At 49.5% G+C, this 18,993-nt stretch overlaps 1 protein-coding gene across 1 annotated transcript in view; it reads left to right on the top strand.

Moving 5' to 3' along the window:
- The first annotated feature begins 229 nt into the window (after positions 1-229).
- CD8B (CD8b molecule) overlaps positions 230-18,993 on the top strand; it is a 22,502-nt gene continuing 3,738 nt past the window's right edge. The window contains exons 1-4 of the mRNA XM_032243618.1: positions 230-395; positions 4,360-4,716; positions 11,080-11,169; positions 17,629-17,718. Coding sequence (XP_032099509.1) covers positions 353-395; positions 4,360-4,716; positions 11,080-11,169; positions 17,629-17,718 — 580 coding nt within the window. The 5' untranslated portion in view covers positions 230-352. The remainder of the gene's footprint in view (positions 396-4,359; positions 4,717-11,079; positions 11,170-17,628; positions 17,719-18,993) is intronic.

Genomic DNA, 18,993 nt, shown 5'->3' with positions numbered 1-18,993 from the left:
CGACTGTCACTCGGGGTCACAACCCGTTCCAGAGCACCTCCCGGGGCAGGAGGCCATCGAACACATGGAGCTGCCTGGGGCAAGCCGGCTGTGTCACCTCCTTTCAGGAAAGCGGAGGGTCCTGGTGGGCCCTGGAAAAGCAGCCAAGACCTTTGCAAGGCGAGGAGGGTGAGGGCGGAGACCTCGCGGTCCCTAACACCAGACTCCCGCCCCCACCGCGCCCGGTCCCGCCCTCCCCACTGCCCCACAAGCTCCCCGACCCGGGGCGCCCCACCCGGCCGGGCTCCTCACCCACCCCAGCCGCGACTCTCTCCGCCGAGCCCTCAGGGCCAGGTGTTCCGGGCGCGCCACGATGCGGCCGCGGATGTGGCTCCTCCTGGCAGCGCAGCTGGCAGGTAAGGCGGGAGGCGCGCGGGTTGACCGAGGGTCTGCGCTCCCGGGGCCTGAGCGGGGAGGTGAGAAGTGGCTGTCCTGGCCACGGTCCTGGCAGGGTGCAGCGCCGAACGCGCGGCTGCGGGGCGCCAGGGAGGCGGCTTGGCAGGCACCGTCCGTAAGGGTGGAAATAAAATGCCCCCGATTGCATTATCCAGGGGACCGGAGAGCCCCTGGACTTAGGCTTAGGCCACCTCCCCACAAAAGCCTGGACCCAGGACAAGGGGAGGCAGTGAGAGAGGGAAGGAAAGAGAGGGGCGCCAGAGGTACCGAGGGGAAGGAAACAGGTCCCTGCCTAGGGTCCCCGCAGGATGTGTTCCCATGAAGGTGCAGGGCTCAGTTCTGGTCTTGGAGCCCACCTTTGGCGCACGCCGAGGGTCCTGGGGACACCTTTTATTACTTCCGGGGAAGTGTTTGTAGTACAATCTGACAAGCATCGGGCCCTCCCAGTTCTCGGAGGGCTTCGGTAGGGTGATCCCTCTGGCTCCCTTCTCCCTGATGTTCCCGGTGTTGGCTGTCATGGGTAGTGTGGCTCTCTGGGAAGCAGCCTGGAGGTTGGGTTGTTGGAGTTGAAATGGAGCATCTAGAATGTCCTTCTGAGTAAGCCTAGTCAGACTGCCTTCTGGAAGAAGCCTCCACACACCCGGAAAACTGCCCAAACTGGTCGATTTGCTCTCGTGCCCAAAAAGCCCAAAGCTGGTCATCCTGCCAGGGGGTGACAAGGCCTGCCAGCCCGGGGCTCTGTCCCAGTGAGTGCAATGTCACACATAAGTAGAAAGAGCCCAGGCAGTCCAGAGCACTAAAGTCACCACCGGTGGATCTAGAAACAGGTCCCTCTGAGAATGAAATCCCTGAGTTACAGAGGGCAACATGCAGTGAGGCCTGTCTCCCTGTCCAGTGCACAGCAGGGACTTGGCCATGGCCCTGAGTATTCAGTCCCTAAAGGACAAAAAGCAAGTGGGCCCCGGGAAGAGCCGATGTGCCTCAGCCAGGACAGGAAATGCACACTCACAGCCCAGGCCTTGCTCTTAGAGGAGTCACTTCTGGGTTTTCTTGGAAGGTCTTAAGGCATCTGTTTACTTGCAGCCCCACTGTGTGCTCATAAGCACATAACCACCATCTGGGAGAGGATTGCAGGTTTCCTCAATTCAGTGGTTCAAAGTCAGATTCTGGGGTCCCACGAGCTAGGTTTGAATCTGAATCTACCACATACCAGCTGTGTGACCTTGAGCAGGTCTTTAACCTTTCTGAGCCTCTCTTTTCTTCTTTCTTTCTCTTTCTTTCTTTCTCTCTCTCTCTCTCTCTCTCTTTATTTCTTTCTTTCAAGACAGAGTGTCAGTCTGTCACTCAGGCTAGAGTGCAATGGTGCGATCTCGGCTCACTGCAACCTCCACCTCCCAGGTTCAAGCAACTCTCCCTCAGCCTCCTGAGTAGCTGGAGTTACAGGCATGCACCACCACAGCCAGCTAATTTTTTTTTGTATTTTTAGTAGAGACAGGGTTTCACCATATTGGCCAGGCTGACCTCAAACTCCTGACCTTGTGGTCCACCTGCCTCAGCCTCCCAAAGTGCTGGAATTACAGGCATGAGCCACTGCGCCCGGTCCCTGAGCCTCTCTTTTCTCATGGGTAAAATGGGTGTAAAACAGTATCTCCCCCACAGGATTTGCTGAGGATCAAATGAGACAATGTAAGCACCATGCCATGCACAGTTCAATAAACTGGCATTATTGATTCGTATTGACTCCCCCAAGAAGTCAGTGACCAGAAACAAGGAAAAACCCCTGCTCTGCTGAAAAGGCAGTGTGGTGTTTGGGGAGAAAAGAGGAAGCCCAGCAGCCACTTGTGCTCAGGCATCACTTCCTTCTTGTTTATATGTTTATTTTTTAATAATTTTTTTTAAGTGACAGGATCTCGCTATGTTGCTCAGGCTGGTCTCAAAATCCTGGGCCCAAGTGATGCTCCTGCCTCAGTCCCCCAAAGTGCTAGGATTACAAACGTGAGCCACCACACCCATCCCCATCATTTCATTCTTGATGCAAGCGAAAGCTCGGAGTGGTCCAGGAGCCAAGTTAAAAAGTAGAAGTTCATTTCATCAGTGTTGGAGAAAGCCATTATGGGGCCACGGAGTCTAAGCCACAAGTGCAGGCAGGATTTTAAACATGAGCTGCTCAGTAAGCCAGCTCCTCTCGGCCACACAAACACTCCCTCTGGCCTCCTCTGCCGGCCCAGGTCTGGGTCCTCTCTGTGCCTCCCCACTCCTGCGTCTCTGCCCTGACCTGCAATGTCTCCCTCCCCTCCACAGCCAAAATGAAAGCTCACCAGGTCAGATTGTGTTTGTTGGAAGCTGTGCAGCCTTGGTGTGAATGGAACCCATTCTGATCCTTCTCCTTGAGATTTAATTTACTTCCAGTAACAACCCTGTGGTATGAGACACGCAGACAGTATTTACCTGTGTACGTGGCCATACAGTTCGCAGTGTGCGTTTTTGGACAGCATTTCATTTCTTTCCAACCCTCAGAGGCAGTCAGGACAAGAGCACCAAGTCGCCTTCCTTTCATAAGAAGACAGAGGCTCAGTGACCGGCCTGAGGTCTCATAGCAGGCATGGGCAGAGGGTGGGTTCAGGGCCAGGTCTGTGAGTCCCGCTCTGGCTCCTCATGAACAAGCCCCTGCTTGCAAGGTGCTTCTCGTTGGAGTCTAAGATGAGCTCTCAGCCCTGCTTCTGGGGTATCTGTCCTTCCACTGGGGAATGGGGATCCAGTGACCCATCAATTGCTGGGCTGAGGGGTCATGGGCTGTAATTGTACCTACCATGGGATAGTAAACTCTTTTTTGCTGTCTGTCCTCACTGTCCAGCAACGGACAGACCAGCCATGAGCTCTGCTGTGATTCTGGGTTCCTCTCCCAGCCTGTCCTGGGTCTCCTTCAGCAGTTAGTAGCCTACTGAAGGGTTAAACCCCCAGTGGCAGCCAGAGGAAGTCAAAGGCAACCAGCTTTGGCTTCAGACTTTGAATCCTTGAGTTTGAATCCTAGGCCACTTACTTACTGTAAGTGGGACTTTGAACGAGTAACTTTATGCCTCAGTTTCCTCATCTGTGTAATGAAGATTAATAGTCCTGAAGCCAGCCTTGTGTGGTGGTGCATGCCTATAGTCCCAGCTACTTGGGAGGCTGAGGTGGGAGGATAGATTGAGCCCAGGAGGTCAAGGCTGCAGTGTACTACGACAGTGCCTGTGAATAGCCACTCCACTCCAACCTGGGCAACGTAACAAGAACCGGTGTCTTTTTTTTTTTGAGACGGAGTTTCACTCTTGCTACCGAGGCTGGAGTGCAATGGCACGATCTCGGCTCACCGCAACCTCCGCCTCCTGGGTTCAGGCAATTCTCCTGCCTCAGCTTCCTGAGTAGCTGGGATTACAGGCATGCGCCACCGTGCCCAGCTAATGTTTTTTGTATTTTTAGTAGAGACGGGGTTTCACCGTGTTGACCAGGATGGTCTCGATCTCTTGACCTCGTGATCCACCCGTCTCGGCCTCCCAAAGTGCTGGGATTACAGGCTTGAGCCACCGCGCCCGGCCTTAAGAACCGGTGTCTTTAAAAAAAATTCCTAAGTTGGTTTGAGGCTAGATTGAGATTATTTATGCAAGGCCCAGACATATAAATACACAATAAGCAAATGGCAGCTCTCTCCTTTGTGCCTTTGTAAAGCTGAACTTAGCAAACACCTGCCTTCCAGATGATCTCCTGGGAGGTGGGATATGTGAACCCTGAGCCTAGGAGCCACCAGCTGTGCTCAACACAGCCCCTGAACCCAGTAACTGGGCAGGTTTTCCAGGCTTTTCCTTTGACACTTGACTCAGTGTGACTGTGAGGCCCCGCAGTGTGGCTGGGAAAATATACGATGTCTCTGTTCTTGGTTTCTCCTAGCTCTCCATGGCAGCTCAGTCCTCCAGCAGACCCCTGCATACATAATGGTGCAAACCAACCAAATGGTGATACTGTCCTGCAGGGTCATCTCCTCCAGTACCACACGCATCTACTGGCTGAGACAGCGCAAGCCCCCAAGCAGTAACAATCATCATGAGTTCCTGGCCTTCTGGGATTCCTCAAAAGGGACTATGCACAGTGAAGGGGTGGAACAGGAGAAGATAGTTGTGTTTCGGGATGGAAGCTTGTTCTATCTCAATCTCACAAGAGTGACGCTGGAGGACAGTGGCGTCTACTTCTGCATGGTCATCGGGAGCCCCAGTCTGACCTTCGGGACGGGAACTCAGCTGAGTGTGGGTAAGAAGCAGGCTCAATGTTATTAATGAGGACTAAGCACTGATTGTGTGCCAGGCACTGGGACCACCATGCTTCAGTGCGCCCCACTCTGCAGCTGTGACTAACAGCACTGCTGCTAAAGTAACAGAAAGTGCATATGGAGACTTACCCAAGCCAAGCACCTCCAAGTGTTTATGTAGTTAGCTTGCTTAATGCTGCCATCCACCCTGGAAGACAGTCTGTTACCTAACCACTTCAGATGGGAATGAGGTGAAAATGGAAGAGAGAGGTCAGAGGTGGAGATAGGCATTATGCTTTTTTTGTTTGTTTGTTTGTTTTTGAGACAGAGCTTTGCTCTGTTCCCCAGGCTGGAGTGCAGTGATGCGATCTTGGCTCACTGCAGCCTCCACCTCCCAGGTTCAAGTGATTCTCCTGCCTCAGCTTCCTGAGTAGCTAGGATTACAGGCCTGCACCACAACACCCAGATAATAATAATTATTATTTTTGAGACAGAGTCTAGCTCTGTCGCTCAGGCTGGAATGCAGTGGTACGATCTCCGCTCACTGTCACCTCTGCCTCCTGGGTTCAAGTGATTTTCCTGCCTCAGTCTCCCAAGTAGCTGGGATTACAGGTGCCCACCAGCAGGCCCTGCTAATTTTCGTATTTTTAGTACAGATGGGGTTTCACTGTGTTGGCCAGGCTGGTCTCAAACTTCTGACCTCGTGATCTGCCTGCCTCAGCCTCCCAGAGTGCTGGGATTACAAGCGTGAGCCACCGCGCCCAGCCAGTTTTTCAGTTTTTTAGTGGGGAAGAGATTACACCATGTTGGCCAGGCTGGTCTCCAACTCCTGACCTCAAATGATCCACCCGCCTTAGCCTCCCAAAGTGCTGGGATTACAGGTGTGAGCCACCGTGCCAGGGCAGGCATCATGCTTCTTATGGGGACAGGGCAGTGCTGCCCTTCAGGCCACATCAGGGACATCTGTAGCTACAGCTGGATTGGGCTGAGTCCCCTGGCCTTTGGTGTTAGAAATCCCCACAGAGTGTGCACACAGGGAAAGGAGGCCCTCACTGCCCTGACATACCCAGTGAGAGCATTTCTAGGGGCAGTGGAGGGACAGGTGACCTCATGTTCTCTTCTGTGTCATGGGGCTGCTGATGGCCCCCATGACCCACTTAATCCCAGAGAAGCTGAAGACCCGTAACTTAAATCAGCAAGTCCAGCAGACACATATTTCCAGCCAAGATAAAATTCTAAAATTTTTAAGTCATGTTTAAAAAAACAAAAAGAAGCAAGTAAAATTAATTTAAATAATATATTTTATTTAACTTATTAACTATATTTTCACTTCAACATGTAACCAATATAATTATTGCTGAAATATTTTACATTCATTTTTCATACCAAGTGTTCGATGAGCATTTTATATAAAACATACGGCCCATGTCGAATGAGACTGGCCACATTTCACGTGCTCAGCAGCACCTGTGGCAAGTAGCCACGGTATTGGACAGAAGGCATTTAGCTATGGGTGGGGAGGGATTGTGGCAGTAACCCTCATAGCCTGGCTTTGGCTTTAGCCCCACGGGGGTGGGTGCAACCCCTTGCTGGGCTCCCACTGCCCTGCTTCCTGCTCACCTGAAGGCACTAAAAGCCACGAGGAATTAGACCCAGAAATTAGACCACTCAGCGTGAGGAAGTGCAGAGGCAGCAGGGGACAGTGGCATGATTAGGAAGACACAAACCAAAGCAATGCCCCACCACCTCTTGCCAACCTGGGAGGGAGTATTGCAGGCAAGAAGCCGAAGCATCCCTTCTCGTGGCAGGTCCACTGATTTTTGTATTGAAAAATGGGCTTCAGGAATTTGGGGTTTGGGGTTTGGGTTTGGCTGACTGTTTTTGTCTCTGTAAGCCCCACACCTTTCTACTCATGAGATTTCAGCGTCTGAGAAGGTGGAGGGTGGAATAAGCACAGCTCGTTTCTAGAGCTGTCCACCACCTCCACCCAATTCCACTCACTTCTGGCTTCTGTGTTTCCAAACCCCAGACCCCTCCCAGCACCGCAGGAATAGCAATGCCTCCCTACAGCGCGGGCTTGCAAGCAGACCTGCTTCTCCCCAGGGCTTGCGACCAGACCTGCGTCTCCTCAGGGCTTGTAACCAAACCTGCTTCAGAGCCAGAACCCACCTTCTCATCCAAGAAAGGCCTTTTAGAGGAGGAAGCTGGGATGGTTGAGAAAGTCTTTTGAGAAAGACAGGGCCTTTTTCTTTTTTTTTTTTTTTTTTTTTTTTTTTGAGACGGAGTTTCGCTCTTGTTACCCAGGCTGGAGTGCAATGGCGCGATCTCGGCTCACCGCAACCTCCGCCTCCTGGGTTCAGGCAATTCTCCTGCCTCAGCCTCCTGAGTAGCTGGGATTACAGGCACGCGCCACCATGCCCAGCTAATTTTTTGTATTTTTAGTAGAGACGGGGTTTCACCATGTTGACCAGGATGGTCTCGATCTCTTGACCTCGTGATCCACCCGCCTAGGCCTCCCAAAGTGCTGGGATTACAGGCGTGAGCCACAGCGCCCGGCCGATGACAGGGCCTTTTTCAGGCCCTTAAGTATATCACGGCCTCAAAGTTTTGTTACATTTATTTATTTAGATGGAGTCTTGCTCTGTCGCCCAGGCTGGAGTGCAATGGCACAATCTTGGCTCACTGCAACCTCCGCCTCTCAGATTCTAGCAATTCTCCTGACTCAGCCTCCCGAGTAGCTGAGATTACAGGCACACACCATCACACCAGGCTAATTTTTTGTATTTTAGTAGAGATGGGGTTTCAATGTGTTGCCCAGGCTGGTCTTGAACTCTGACCTCAAGTGATCCACCCACTTCAGCCTCCCAAAGGGCTAGGATTACAGGCGTGAGCCACCGTGCCCAGTTAATCTTTTTTTTGTTTGTTTGTTTGAGACAGAGTCTCACTCTGTGCCCAGGTTGGAGTACAAGGGCACAATCTTGGCTCACTGCAATCTCCGCCTCCCAGGTTCAAGCAATTCTCTGCATCAGCCTCCTGAGTAGCTGGGATTACAGGCACCTGCCACCACATCTGGCTAAATTTTTTGTATTTTTTTTTAGTAGAGACGGGTTTCACCATTTTGGCCAGGCTGATTTTGAACTCCTGACCTTGTGATCAGGAGTGCTGATCACAAAGTGCTGGCATTACAGGCCTGAGCCACCACGCCCAGCCTTTTTTTTTTTTTTTTTTTTTTTTTTTTTTGACATGGAGTGTCGCTCTGTTGCCCAGGCTGGAGTGCAGTGGCGCAATTTTGGCTCACTGCAATCTCCACCTCCCAGGTTCAAGTGATTCTCCTGCCTCAGCCTCCCGAGTAGCTGGGACTACAGGCATGTGCCACCATGCCCGGCTAATTTTTTGTAGTTTTAGTAGAGACAGGGTTTCACTGTATTAGCCAGGATGGTCTCAATCTCCTGACCTTGTGATACGCCTGCCTTTGCCTCCCAAAGTGCTAGGATTACAGGCGTGAGCCATTGCGCCCAGCCTAGTTTTGTTCCATTTAAGTACAGACAGGGAGAGATTAAACTGGGGGTTCAAGAGGAATCCAGGGGACCTGGCTCTAGGCAAGAAGAAATTAAAACAGAACAGTCTCCCACCTGAGTCCCCCACCAGACCCAGGCTGTGGTGTCCAGCCAAGGTACTGAGGGCCCAAAGAGCTGGCTTCCCTCTAGGCTGACCACAGACCAGCTGAGAGAGTAGAGCGTCCCCGCTTCCTGGAGTAGAAAATAAGTCAAACAGAACTACTTCTAGGGCCATGAGGATTGAAGGAGGTAACACACCCAGCAGAGGGCCAGGCTCCCTGCATGCTCTCCAGGACCCTACTGATGACAGTTTTCCTCTTACAATAGTTGGCCTCGGCACTCTGATGACTGAGGGCCTTGGATGGACTTAAAGTATTCAACTTTTTGTTGGAAAACCTTTGCACATGAGGTAGTATGGCAGAACGAGAAGCACGGGTCCTAGAATCAAGGCCTTTTGGTGCAGATCCTGGCTCTGCAGCCAGTGGCTAAGTTTGGGCACATGATTTCAGCTCTCTGAGCCTAGGCTTCCTCCTGGATAAAATGGGGACAACAGTACCTGCCCCAAAAGTTGTTGTGTTCAGTAAACTTATGCTGAAGGGCTCAGCACTGCTCCCCGCACATGGCTGGAGCTTCGTGCATGTTCATTCTGGTTGCTCCTTCCCATTAGCGTCTTGAAGCAGACACACAGATCGTGTTCTCTCTGCTTTCCAGAGAGGTGACGCTCAGAGAGGTGAGGGACTAAAATGTCTACTTTTACACAGAAGATGCCAGCCCAAAAATGACTGATCTGCGGGCTGCCCCTGCCTGTCTCCACCCCCTCTTTTTTCTCAGGCAGAGTCACTCTGTTGCCCTGGCTGGAGTACAGTGGCGCCATCTCAGCTCACTGCAACCTCCGCCTCCCGGGTTCAAGCAACTCTCCTGCCTCAGCCTCCCAAGTAGCTGGGATTACAGGGACACACCACCATGCCCAGCTAATTTTTGTGTTTTTAGTAGTGACAGGGTTTCGCCATATTGGCCAGGCTGGTCTTAGACTCTTGACTTCAGGTGATTCGCCTGCCTCGGCCTCCCAAAGTGCTGATATTACAGGCGTAAGCCACTGCACCGGCCTTAGAATTTCTTTTATTTCTTTTTTTTCCTGTTCCCCTGACTCTAGAACTTAAGTTGATGGTGTCCCCTTAGTCCATCTCTTACCATTTAGCAGAAAATCAGTGCAGGGAGATCTTTTTCCTCAATCCACAAAGGCAAGGGTTGGACTCTGTGGCTGGCAGTGCCCCCTCATCACCAGCAGACGTCAAAGCCACAGGTGTCTTCCTTTGCTCTGGGTGCTGGCCCCCTCCCAACACTTCAGCAGGGTTCACTGGGTTAGAATGAAGGCGAGGAGTGACCCACCCACGGGTCAGGACGGGGGTGTGGGGTCCCTCACTACTTGGGGCAGCAGGGACAGCTCTTCTCCGGCATTCACCTTTGAAATTTCAACTCTGGCATTCAACTTTGAAATTAAAGTTTGAGACTGAGGTTCCCGTAGCTCTGATATTATATATATATTTTTGGGCCACCTGAGAAGGAAAACAAACCCCCAAATATGACACCTGCGTGGTACTATACATGCAGAAAACGGCACCCCTCCCTTCCATGAGCTTCCTCCATGTACTTAGGGATTGCCAAGTTGGGTGGAGGGGCTGGTTGTGCCAAGGGCTGGACGATCTAGCCCTGGGGCTCAAGGTCTTCATCCAGGTGGAGCCACGTCTACTGAACCATTTTTTGGACACACTGTCCCTTTAATTCTCATGATAATCCCAAGAAGGAGGTGGCAGTTATCTTTATTTCAGCAGATGGGAAAATTGAGGCAGAGAAAAGTGCTATGACTTGTCCCAAGTCACATAGTGGTTAAGCAGGGGTGTAAGTTGGCCAGGCACGGTGGCTTACGTCTGTAATCCTAGCACTTTGGGAGGCTGAGGTAGGTGGATTAACTGTGGTCAGGAGTTCAAGACCAGCCTGGCCAACACGGTGAAACCCTGTCTCTACTAAAAATACAAAAAATTCGCCAGGTGAGGTGGCACACACCTGTAATCCCAGCTACTTTGGAGGCTGAGGCAGGAGAATTGCTTGAACCCAGGAGGCGGAGGCTGCAGTGAGCCAAGATCATGCCAGTGTACTCCAGCCTTGGCTACAGAACGAGACACTGTCTCAAAGAAAAAAGAAAAGAAAATCAGGGGTGTAGGCTCTGCTCAGGTCTGTGTGGCCCCAGAGCCTTCCTCTCTCCAGGACACCAAGCTGAACCTCATCCCCAGGCCCCCACCCATTTCTCAACATCTGAGAATTGAGAAAGCAAATCAAACATGCTATTGCTCTGTGACCTTGAAGCCCTGTGGCAGCCTGGGGAACAGTCATAAGGACTTCAGTACTTGGATGTAAGACAAATTTTGTTTGTTTGTTCTCTCATTTGTCCTTGAGACAGGGTCTTGCTCTGTTGCCCAGGCTGGAGTGCAGTTGCACGATCACAGCTCACTTCAGCCTTGACCTCCTGCGCTCAGGTAATCCTCCCGCCTCAGCCTCCTGGGTAGCTGGGACTGCAGGCATATGCCACCACGCCTGGCTGAACGTTTTTATTTTTTGTAGAGAGGCAGTTTCACCAGGTTGCCCAGGCTGGTCTTAACCTCCTAGGCTCAAGTGATCTCCTGCCTTGGCCTCTGGAAGTGTTGGAAATCCAGGCATGAGCCACCGCTCCCAGCCATAAGACAGAGTTTTGTCTCTGAATCCAATTGGTGTTGGCCTGGCTAAGATGTGTGTCTTGCTTTCTTTCTGTAGTTGATATACTTCCTACCACTGCCCAGCCCACCAAGAAGTCCACCCCCAAGAAGACAGTGTGCCGATTACCCAGTCCAGCGATCCGGAAGGGTGAGTTCCCTAACCCTCCGCACCCTCAGAAGCAAGGCAGACATCCTCCTGCCTTCCCTCCCTCCCCTCCTTCCTTCCCCAGGTACTTGCCAAATGTGGACACTAGGGCCTATCTCCCCGGCCCGAGCTAGGGTCAGAAAGGATACTGAGTGTGACAGCAGTTCACAGTCTCATGGGAGACAGACTTGTAACGTGTCACTAGACAAAGCTTAATGGTGGAGATGTCCACCCACACACCTGCACACAAATGTCCACAGCTTCATTATTCATAGTAGCTCAAAGTGGAAACTACCCAAACATCCACCAGATAATGAGTAGATTAACAAAGTGTGGTATATTTATTATCATGGAATATTATTTGGCCATATTAAAGAGTAAAGTAAAAGAAGCCAGTCACAAAAACCTGTATATTATATGATTCCATGTTGACAGAATGTCCAGCATATGACCCTCTGTAGAGACAGAAAGTAGATTGGTGGCTGCCTAAGGCTAGGGGCTTGGGAAATAAATGGGGAGTGATTCCTAATGGGTATATGGTTTCTTTTTAAGGGAATTCAAACGTTTAAAATTACATTATGGTGGCTGGGCGCAGTAGCTCACGCCTATAATCCCAGCACTTTGGGAGGCCAAGGCGGGTGGATTACCTGAGGTCAGGAGTTTAAGGCCAGTCTGACCAACATGGTGAAACCCCTTCTCAAAAAAATAAAAAATAAAAATAAAATTACATTATGGTAATGGTTGCACAACTTCATGAATGCACTAAAAATCATGACATTGTACACTTTAAACAGGGGGACATTATATGTAAATTATAACTCAATAAAGCTATTAACAAACAAAAAATCCACTCAAAGGACGAGCACTTTAAATGTTTCCGGTTTTGGCCAGACGTGGTGGCTCACACTTGTAATCCCTGCATTTTGGGAGGCCAAGACAGGTGGATTGCCATGAAGACAGGAGTTAGAGACCAGCCTGTGCAACATGGTGAAACTCTGTCTCTATGAAGATATAAAAAAATTAGCTGGGCGTGGTGGCACAAGCCTGCAGTCCCAGCTACTCAGGAGGCTGAGGCAGATGCCTTGAGCCTGGGAGATGGAGATTGAAGTGAGCCGAGATCCTGCCACTGCACTCCAGCCTGGGTGACAGAGCCAGACCCTGTCTCAAAAAAAAAAAGCTACCAGTTTTACTACCTAACAGAGGACCTGGTACACAGTATGTGCTTGTTAATGAGTGCATGTTTGTTTGCAAATGAACGCATTTGCTTCTCTTTTTTTAAAATTAATTAATTAATTAATTTTTTAAGTCTGTCAAATTTAGCAGTGAGGGGTTACGCTTTTGCTTCTCTATCCTATGCCAGACACCTCGGCTGGAATGTACACACACACACACACACACACACACACACACACACAGAGACACATGCCCCCCGACCCCTCCCAGCACACACACTTTCTTTCCTTAAACCCATCAGTCCAAATGTGTTTCTGGAAAAATACTGCTCTCAGCACAGCAAAAGTCACTGGTGACAAACAGAAAGTACCATCTGCTGCTACCCAGAGAACAAACCACAAGCAGTTCCACGAGCGCTGCCTCGTGTGCTCGGTTTGCTTTGTGTTAAATATTTTAACTACCAGAAAGCATCGAGGAGGGTACCAAATAGGATCTGGAGACCTGGGTGGGAAGCTGCTGCCACATGAGGTCACAGTAAAGGAAAATCGGAACCAGCGCACAGAAGGGTAAAGTCTTACAAAGTTTAAGAGTGACCTTGTTTTACAAAGTCCCATGCCCTAACCCCTTCACCTAAAGGATATCAGGCAGGCTACAATGAAAAGGATATAAAGTGCAAATACAATAGGGCCAATGAGATGAGGGTGCAAACACTGGCTGTGTGCTGCAGCTCTGGAGAACCCAGCAACATCAGTTTAAACAAAGGGAAGACCCCAAGTTGTATGGCACCCCAGCCCTGCTGATAGAAAGAAACAACCTGGCACCACACGAAGAAACCTTCATCCTAGTGCTAAACTCTAGGCGCAATCCGCTCTGTTCATCTTCATGTAAGGACCGCTGACTGACGGCAAACTCAGTTGTACTTTTATAACTCATGAGGAAAACAAAGGTCTTCAGATTTCTTGAATCATTTCTTTCTTTCTTTCTTTCTTTTTTTTTTTTTTTTTTTTTTTGAGACAGAGTCTCTCTCTGTTGCCCAGGCTGGAGTACAGTGGCATGATCTTGGCTCACTGCAGCCTCTACCTCCTGGGTTCAAGTGATTTTCCTGCCTCAGCCTCCCGAGTAGCTGGGATTACAGGCACCCGCCATCATGCCCAGCTAATTTTTGTATTTTTAGTGGAAATGGGGTTTCACCACGTTAGCCAGGCTGGTCTTGAATTCCTGACCTCAGGTGATCCACCCACCTCAGCCTCCCAAAGTGCTAGGATTACAGATATGAGCCACGGTACCCCACCTCTTGCATCATTTCTTATACCAACTCTCAGTAAAATCCCAAGGCAAAATGCAAACCAAACATTAACAGGTTATTAAGAATAACCCGGATGTGTGTGAAGGTGGGCAAGTGGCATGGGGCTGGGAATGGGTGTGAGGAAAGTGGGTGGAGGTTGTTCTGAGGAGACCAGCCCTGGGTCAGTGTAGTCTAGTGGCAAGTCAGTCAGGCCTAGGTCTGAATCTCTGTCTACCACTGCCTGTACCATGAGACATTGAATAGGTGATTCAGCCTCTCTAAACTCAGTTTCCTCATCTGTAAAATGATGATGCTTACCCAACTAAAGGGGACACAGGATTAAATGAGATGCAATCATACAGCAGGCACTCAGAGTTTATGGGGCATCCACACAGACCTCAGAGCCTGTTATCATGAATGATGGGGCCACTGAGAAGGGGCTGCCCCTGGGGCTTAGGGCTGTTCCTGACACAACACCCTTAAGTGCTGGGGGACAATTTCTAAACCACTGACTCGGGAGCAGGTTGCTGCAATCCAGAGCTCAGGAGATAGCACGATAAGGAAGGCTGGGCTGGGGGTGTCGCTGGTGTGCCTCTGGCCAATGGTCCCTTACCCAAGCACGTTATTTGTGGCAGCAGCTTTTCCTGGAGAGCCACATTTTGGATGGGAGACAGTGCTTCAGAGGAGACCTGTAGCTAGAGTGCAATGGCACGATCTCGGTTCACTGCAACCTCTGCCTCCTGGGTTCAGGCAATTCTCCTGCCTCAGCCTCCCGAGTAGCTGGGACTACAGGCACGCACCACCACGCCCAGCTAATTTTTGTATTTTTAGTAGAGACGGGGTTTCACCTTGTTGACCAGGATGGTCTCGATCTCTTGACCTCGTGGTCCACCCGCCTCGGCCTCCCAAAGTGCTGGGATTACAGGCGTGAGCCACCGCACCTGGCCTCCACAGTGTTCTTAACCATGACCTCTCCTCAGGAGGGAGCCCTGCTGCTCTGTACGTCCCTGCAACCTGCACCCACCTCCATTACAGTTTTTAAAAATTTAGTTGAGATATAATTTGCATGCCACAAAGTTCACCCATTTTAAGCATACAAACTTAATGATTTTGGGTAAATTTACTGAGTTGTGCAATCAATACCGTAATCTAGTTTTAGAAGGTTTCCATCACCCCAGTAAGATTCCCTGTGCAGCCACTAATCTATCTTCTGCCTCTGTAGATTGGCCTCTCTGGGACATTTCACAGAAGTGGAATCGTACACCATGGGGTCTTTTAGGCTTGGCTTCTTTCACTTAGCACCATGTTTTGAGGTTCATTCAGGTTGGGAGAACAAATAGGAGGTGAGACTGAGCCCAACAGATGCCCTCAGCATCTCAGAAGGGCCGCTCATCCAGCCTCCCACCCAGTATGTGAATCTTCTCCACACCCCAGCCATCCAGTCTTGGCTTGTTCCCCTCCAGTGACAGTGAGCTCCCTCCCACGTAGCCTGCTCCCTTCCCTTATACCGCTCATGCCTTCATGCAGCTGAGGTGGGACCTGCAGGGGCTTGGAACTCAGAGGATCTGTGTCCACACCCTGGTCCTGCCTTTTAGTAGCTGGGTGACCTTGGGCATATAATTTAATCTCTTTGAATCTTACGTGTGTTTTTTTTTTTGAACTATGAAATGAGAGAAAAATAATGGCAAGCCGGGCATGGTGGCTCATGCTTGTAATCCCAGCACTTTGGGAGGCCAAAGCAGGCAGATTATGTAAGATCAGGAGTTCGAGACCAGCCTGGCCAACATTGGGAAACCCTGTCTCTACTAAAAATACAAAAATTAGCTGGGCGTGGTGGCAGGCGCCTGTAATCCTAGCTACTAGGGAGGCTGAGGCAGGAGAATCACTTGAACCCAGGAGGTGGAGGTTGCAGTGAGCCCAGATCTCACCATTGCACTCCAGCCTGGGTAACAAGAGCAAAACTCCATCTCAAATAAATAAATAAATAAATAAAATGGCAATATCTTTCTTCCTCACAAGATGGAAGTTCGCATTTAGTATGTACTTAGCACATATGTATTCAGTAAAAATTCTCTCCATTCCTTGACATCCATTCGATTTTCTGAACCTCAAGCCCAAATTTGCAGCCTTGCCCTTTCACCCGTGGACTCTGGCTCTGCCCCTCAGCTACTCAAGGGACCAGTCACAGGGGCCTGAAGTGTGTCAGAGAATAATTTGGGGCATTGATAGTGTAAAGTCAGCTGTTTAAATAGCACACTAACTGGACAAAGGAACAGATAGTCAACTCGTAGAAGAAAAATCATACAAGTGGCCAATATATAAAAATAGGCCAAAGCTCATAAGTAATTAGGGAATTTAAGTGAAATAGCATTTTCCCCCGATTGACTGGCAAACACTAAAACACTTTCATGGTATCAAGTGTCAGCAGGGTGCACTATTGGTGGGTGGGGACGGAAATCAGTGCCACCTTTTCGGAAGGCATTTGCCAGAATTTGTCACAACTTAAAGTGGACAAAGTCTATGGTTTTAGTAGTTCCTGTTCTCAGTATTTGCCTCAGGAATTCACCTTTGTAAGGAAATATACAGAATGTTTTCTGCAGAGTTATTTGTAAAAGTAAAACACAGGAAACAATCAAAATGCCCATTGATGACTGTAACTCACGGCACATTCATACTGTCAGATGTTACTCTGCTGCAAAAAAGAACATATTGGTTAAGTGAAGGAATAAAGGCACGTTGAAAAAGTGAAGGTACGAAAGAACAATTTGTTCAGTATAACCCGCTGTATATGTTTTTTAAAACTATACGTATCTAAGGCCAGGTGTAGTGGCTCACGCCTATAATCCCAACACTTTGGGAGGCCGAGGCAAGCTGATCATGAGGTCAGGAGATCAAGGCCAGCCTGGCCGACGTGGTGAAACCCTGTCTCTACTAAAAATACAAAAATTAACCGGGCATGATGGTGGGTGCCTGTAATCCTAGATACTCAGGAGGCTGAGGCAGGAGAATTGCTTGAACCCAGGAGGTAGAGGTTGCAGTGAGCCAAGATCTGCATTCCAGTCTGGGTGACAGAGTGAGGCTCTATCTGAAAAACAAAACAAACAAACAAAAAGTATAATATAATCTATAAAAATTACATAGGCATGCAAAGAGAAAGTTACTAAATTATCAATGGTGATTAATTCTGTGAAGGAGCAAAGATGTCAACGAGCACTCTAATCCTATATTTAAATCTCTTAGAATGAAAATATATTCAGCTATTTCTTGTGAAATTAAAAGTTCTTAAAATAAATAGTAAAAGTCTCATTACCAGGCATGAAAATTGTCTACTTCTTAAAAATATGGATGTAGGACATGACATTTTATATATAAAATGATCTTGGTCAGGCGTGGTGGCTCAAGCCTGTAATCCAAGCACTTTGGAGGCCAAGGTGGGCAGATCACCTGAGGTCGGGAGTTCAAGACCAGCCTGACCAACACGGTGAAACCCTGTCTTATTTAAAAAAAAAAAAAAAAAATCTCAAAGATATTTAAAGTGCATACAAAGACTAGACCCGTGCACAGTGGCGCATGCCTGTAATCCCAGCACTTTGTGAGGCTGAGGCGGGTGGATCACTTGAGGCCGGGAGTTTGAGACCAGCCTGGCCAACATGGTAAAACCCCTGTCTCTACTAAAAATACAAAAATTATCCGGGCACAGTGGCACACACCTGTATCCCAGCTACCCGGGAGGCCAAGGAAGAGAATTGCTTGAGGCCGGGAGACAGAGGTTGCAGCGAGCCGAGAACACGCCACTGCACTCCAGCCTGGGTGACAGAGCGAGACTCTGTCTCAAAAAAAGAAAAAAAAAAAGACTTGAGGAAAAATACATTACATCAAAATGCAAATGGTGGTATTCTCTGGGAGGTGGGGCTTCCAGTTGATTTTTCCCTCCTTGTATTTTTCTACGTGTCTCATGCAAAAAAATGTTCAGTATTGAACACATGTCACATGTTTTTTTCCAGGCCCACTTTGTAGCCCCATCACCCTCAGCCTGCTGGTGGCTGGCGTCCTGGTTCTGCTGGTGTCCCTGGGAGTGGCCATCCACCTGTACTGTGAGTTGTCTTCTCGGTCATCGGGGTGTCCCTGTTTGCTGTTTGAAGTGTCCCTGGGATATTTTCTTCTCTAGGAAAGCAGAGCAGGTGGCAGCCTGGTGGGAATTTGCCCCAGAGAACTAATTGTATTTCCCGAGGTAGTTCTTGGCCTGGGGCTATGCAGCCAAAGCCAAAGACCACCCTGTCCTTGGAGTCAGACAAACCTAGGTTTGAATGCAACATGGCTGTTTCCTGATCCAGTGCCCTGGTCTCTCTGAGCCTCAGCTGCCTCAGATGGCAGTAGGACATTACCTACCTCCCAAAGTTGCTGTTTGTAAATTCCTGCCCCAAGTGCCTGGCACATGGCATGTGTCAGTAAGTGGGAACTCAGGTGAGCAGTTGAGACCAAACTCCAATACCCGGAAGAGATTGCCTATGGGGTTTGTGTTGTGTTCCTAGAAGCTAGAAATCCTCTTCCCACCACCAGTATTGATGAGGCTGTAGTAAACTCAGAAATGACTGCTGCTCCCAGCCACCCCAGAGATGGGACTGTCTCCTTCTATGGCCCCCACCCCAGGCTCTACACAGCATTGGGTTCACAAGAAAGACAGGGAGCCGGAGGGGAGCTCCGCATGGCTGACCGAGAGCCTAGAGCCCAGATTTTGCCCCGGTTCTTCTGCTCACCTGCACCACCTCTAGCAAGCCCCTTCCCCTTTCTGAACTTCTATAAAATGGGCAGGCAGGACAGCAGGGGCATGAACTACATCAGCAGCTCTTTACTTTTATAGGTCACAGATCCCTTTGAATATACAATGAAAATTATGGACCTTTGCCGGGCAGTGTCTCACACCTGTAATCCCAACACTTTGGGAGGCCGAGGCAGGCAGATCACCTGAGGTCGGGAGTTCAAGACCAGCCTGACCAACATGGAGAAATCCTATCTCTACTAAAAATGCAAAATTAGCTGATCATGGTGGCACATGCCTATAATCCCAGTTATTCAGGTGGCTGAAGCAGAAGAATCACTTGAACCCAGGATGAGGAAGTTGCAGTAGCCGAGACCGTGCCATTGAACTCCATCCTGGGCAATAAGAGTGAAACTCTGTCTCAAAAAAAGAAAAGAAAAAAAGAAAATTATGGACCTCTTCCCACGGAAATGTACCCATGTGCATACTTTTGCCTAAAATTGTTCCCCACAAAGGGGTTCATGTACCCCACTCTAAGAACACCCAAAATTTCAGTGGTTTGCAAACTCTTTTTTTCTTTTTTCTTTTTCTTTTTTTTTTTTTTTTTTTA

The sequence above is a fragment of the Sapajus apella genome, unplaced genomic scaffold (genome assembly GCF_009761245.1).
Source record: "Sapajus apella isolate SASKATOON/1434 unplaced genomic scaffold, GSC_monkey_1.0 scaffold52, whole genome shotgun sequence".
In the NCBI taxonomy this organism is placed as follows: domain Eukaryota; kingdom Metazoa; phylum Chordata; class Mammalia; order Primates; family Cebidae; genus Sapajus; species Sapajus apella.
This window is presented reverse-complemented; position numbering and strand designations above follow the sequence as displayed.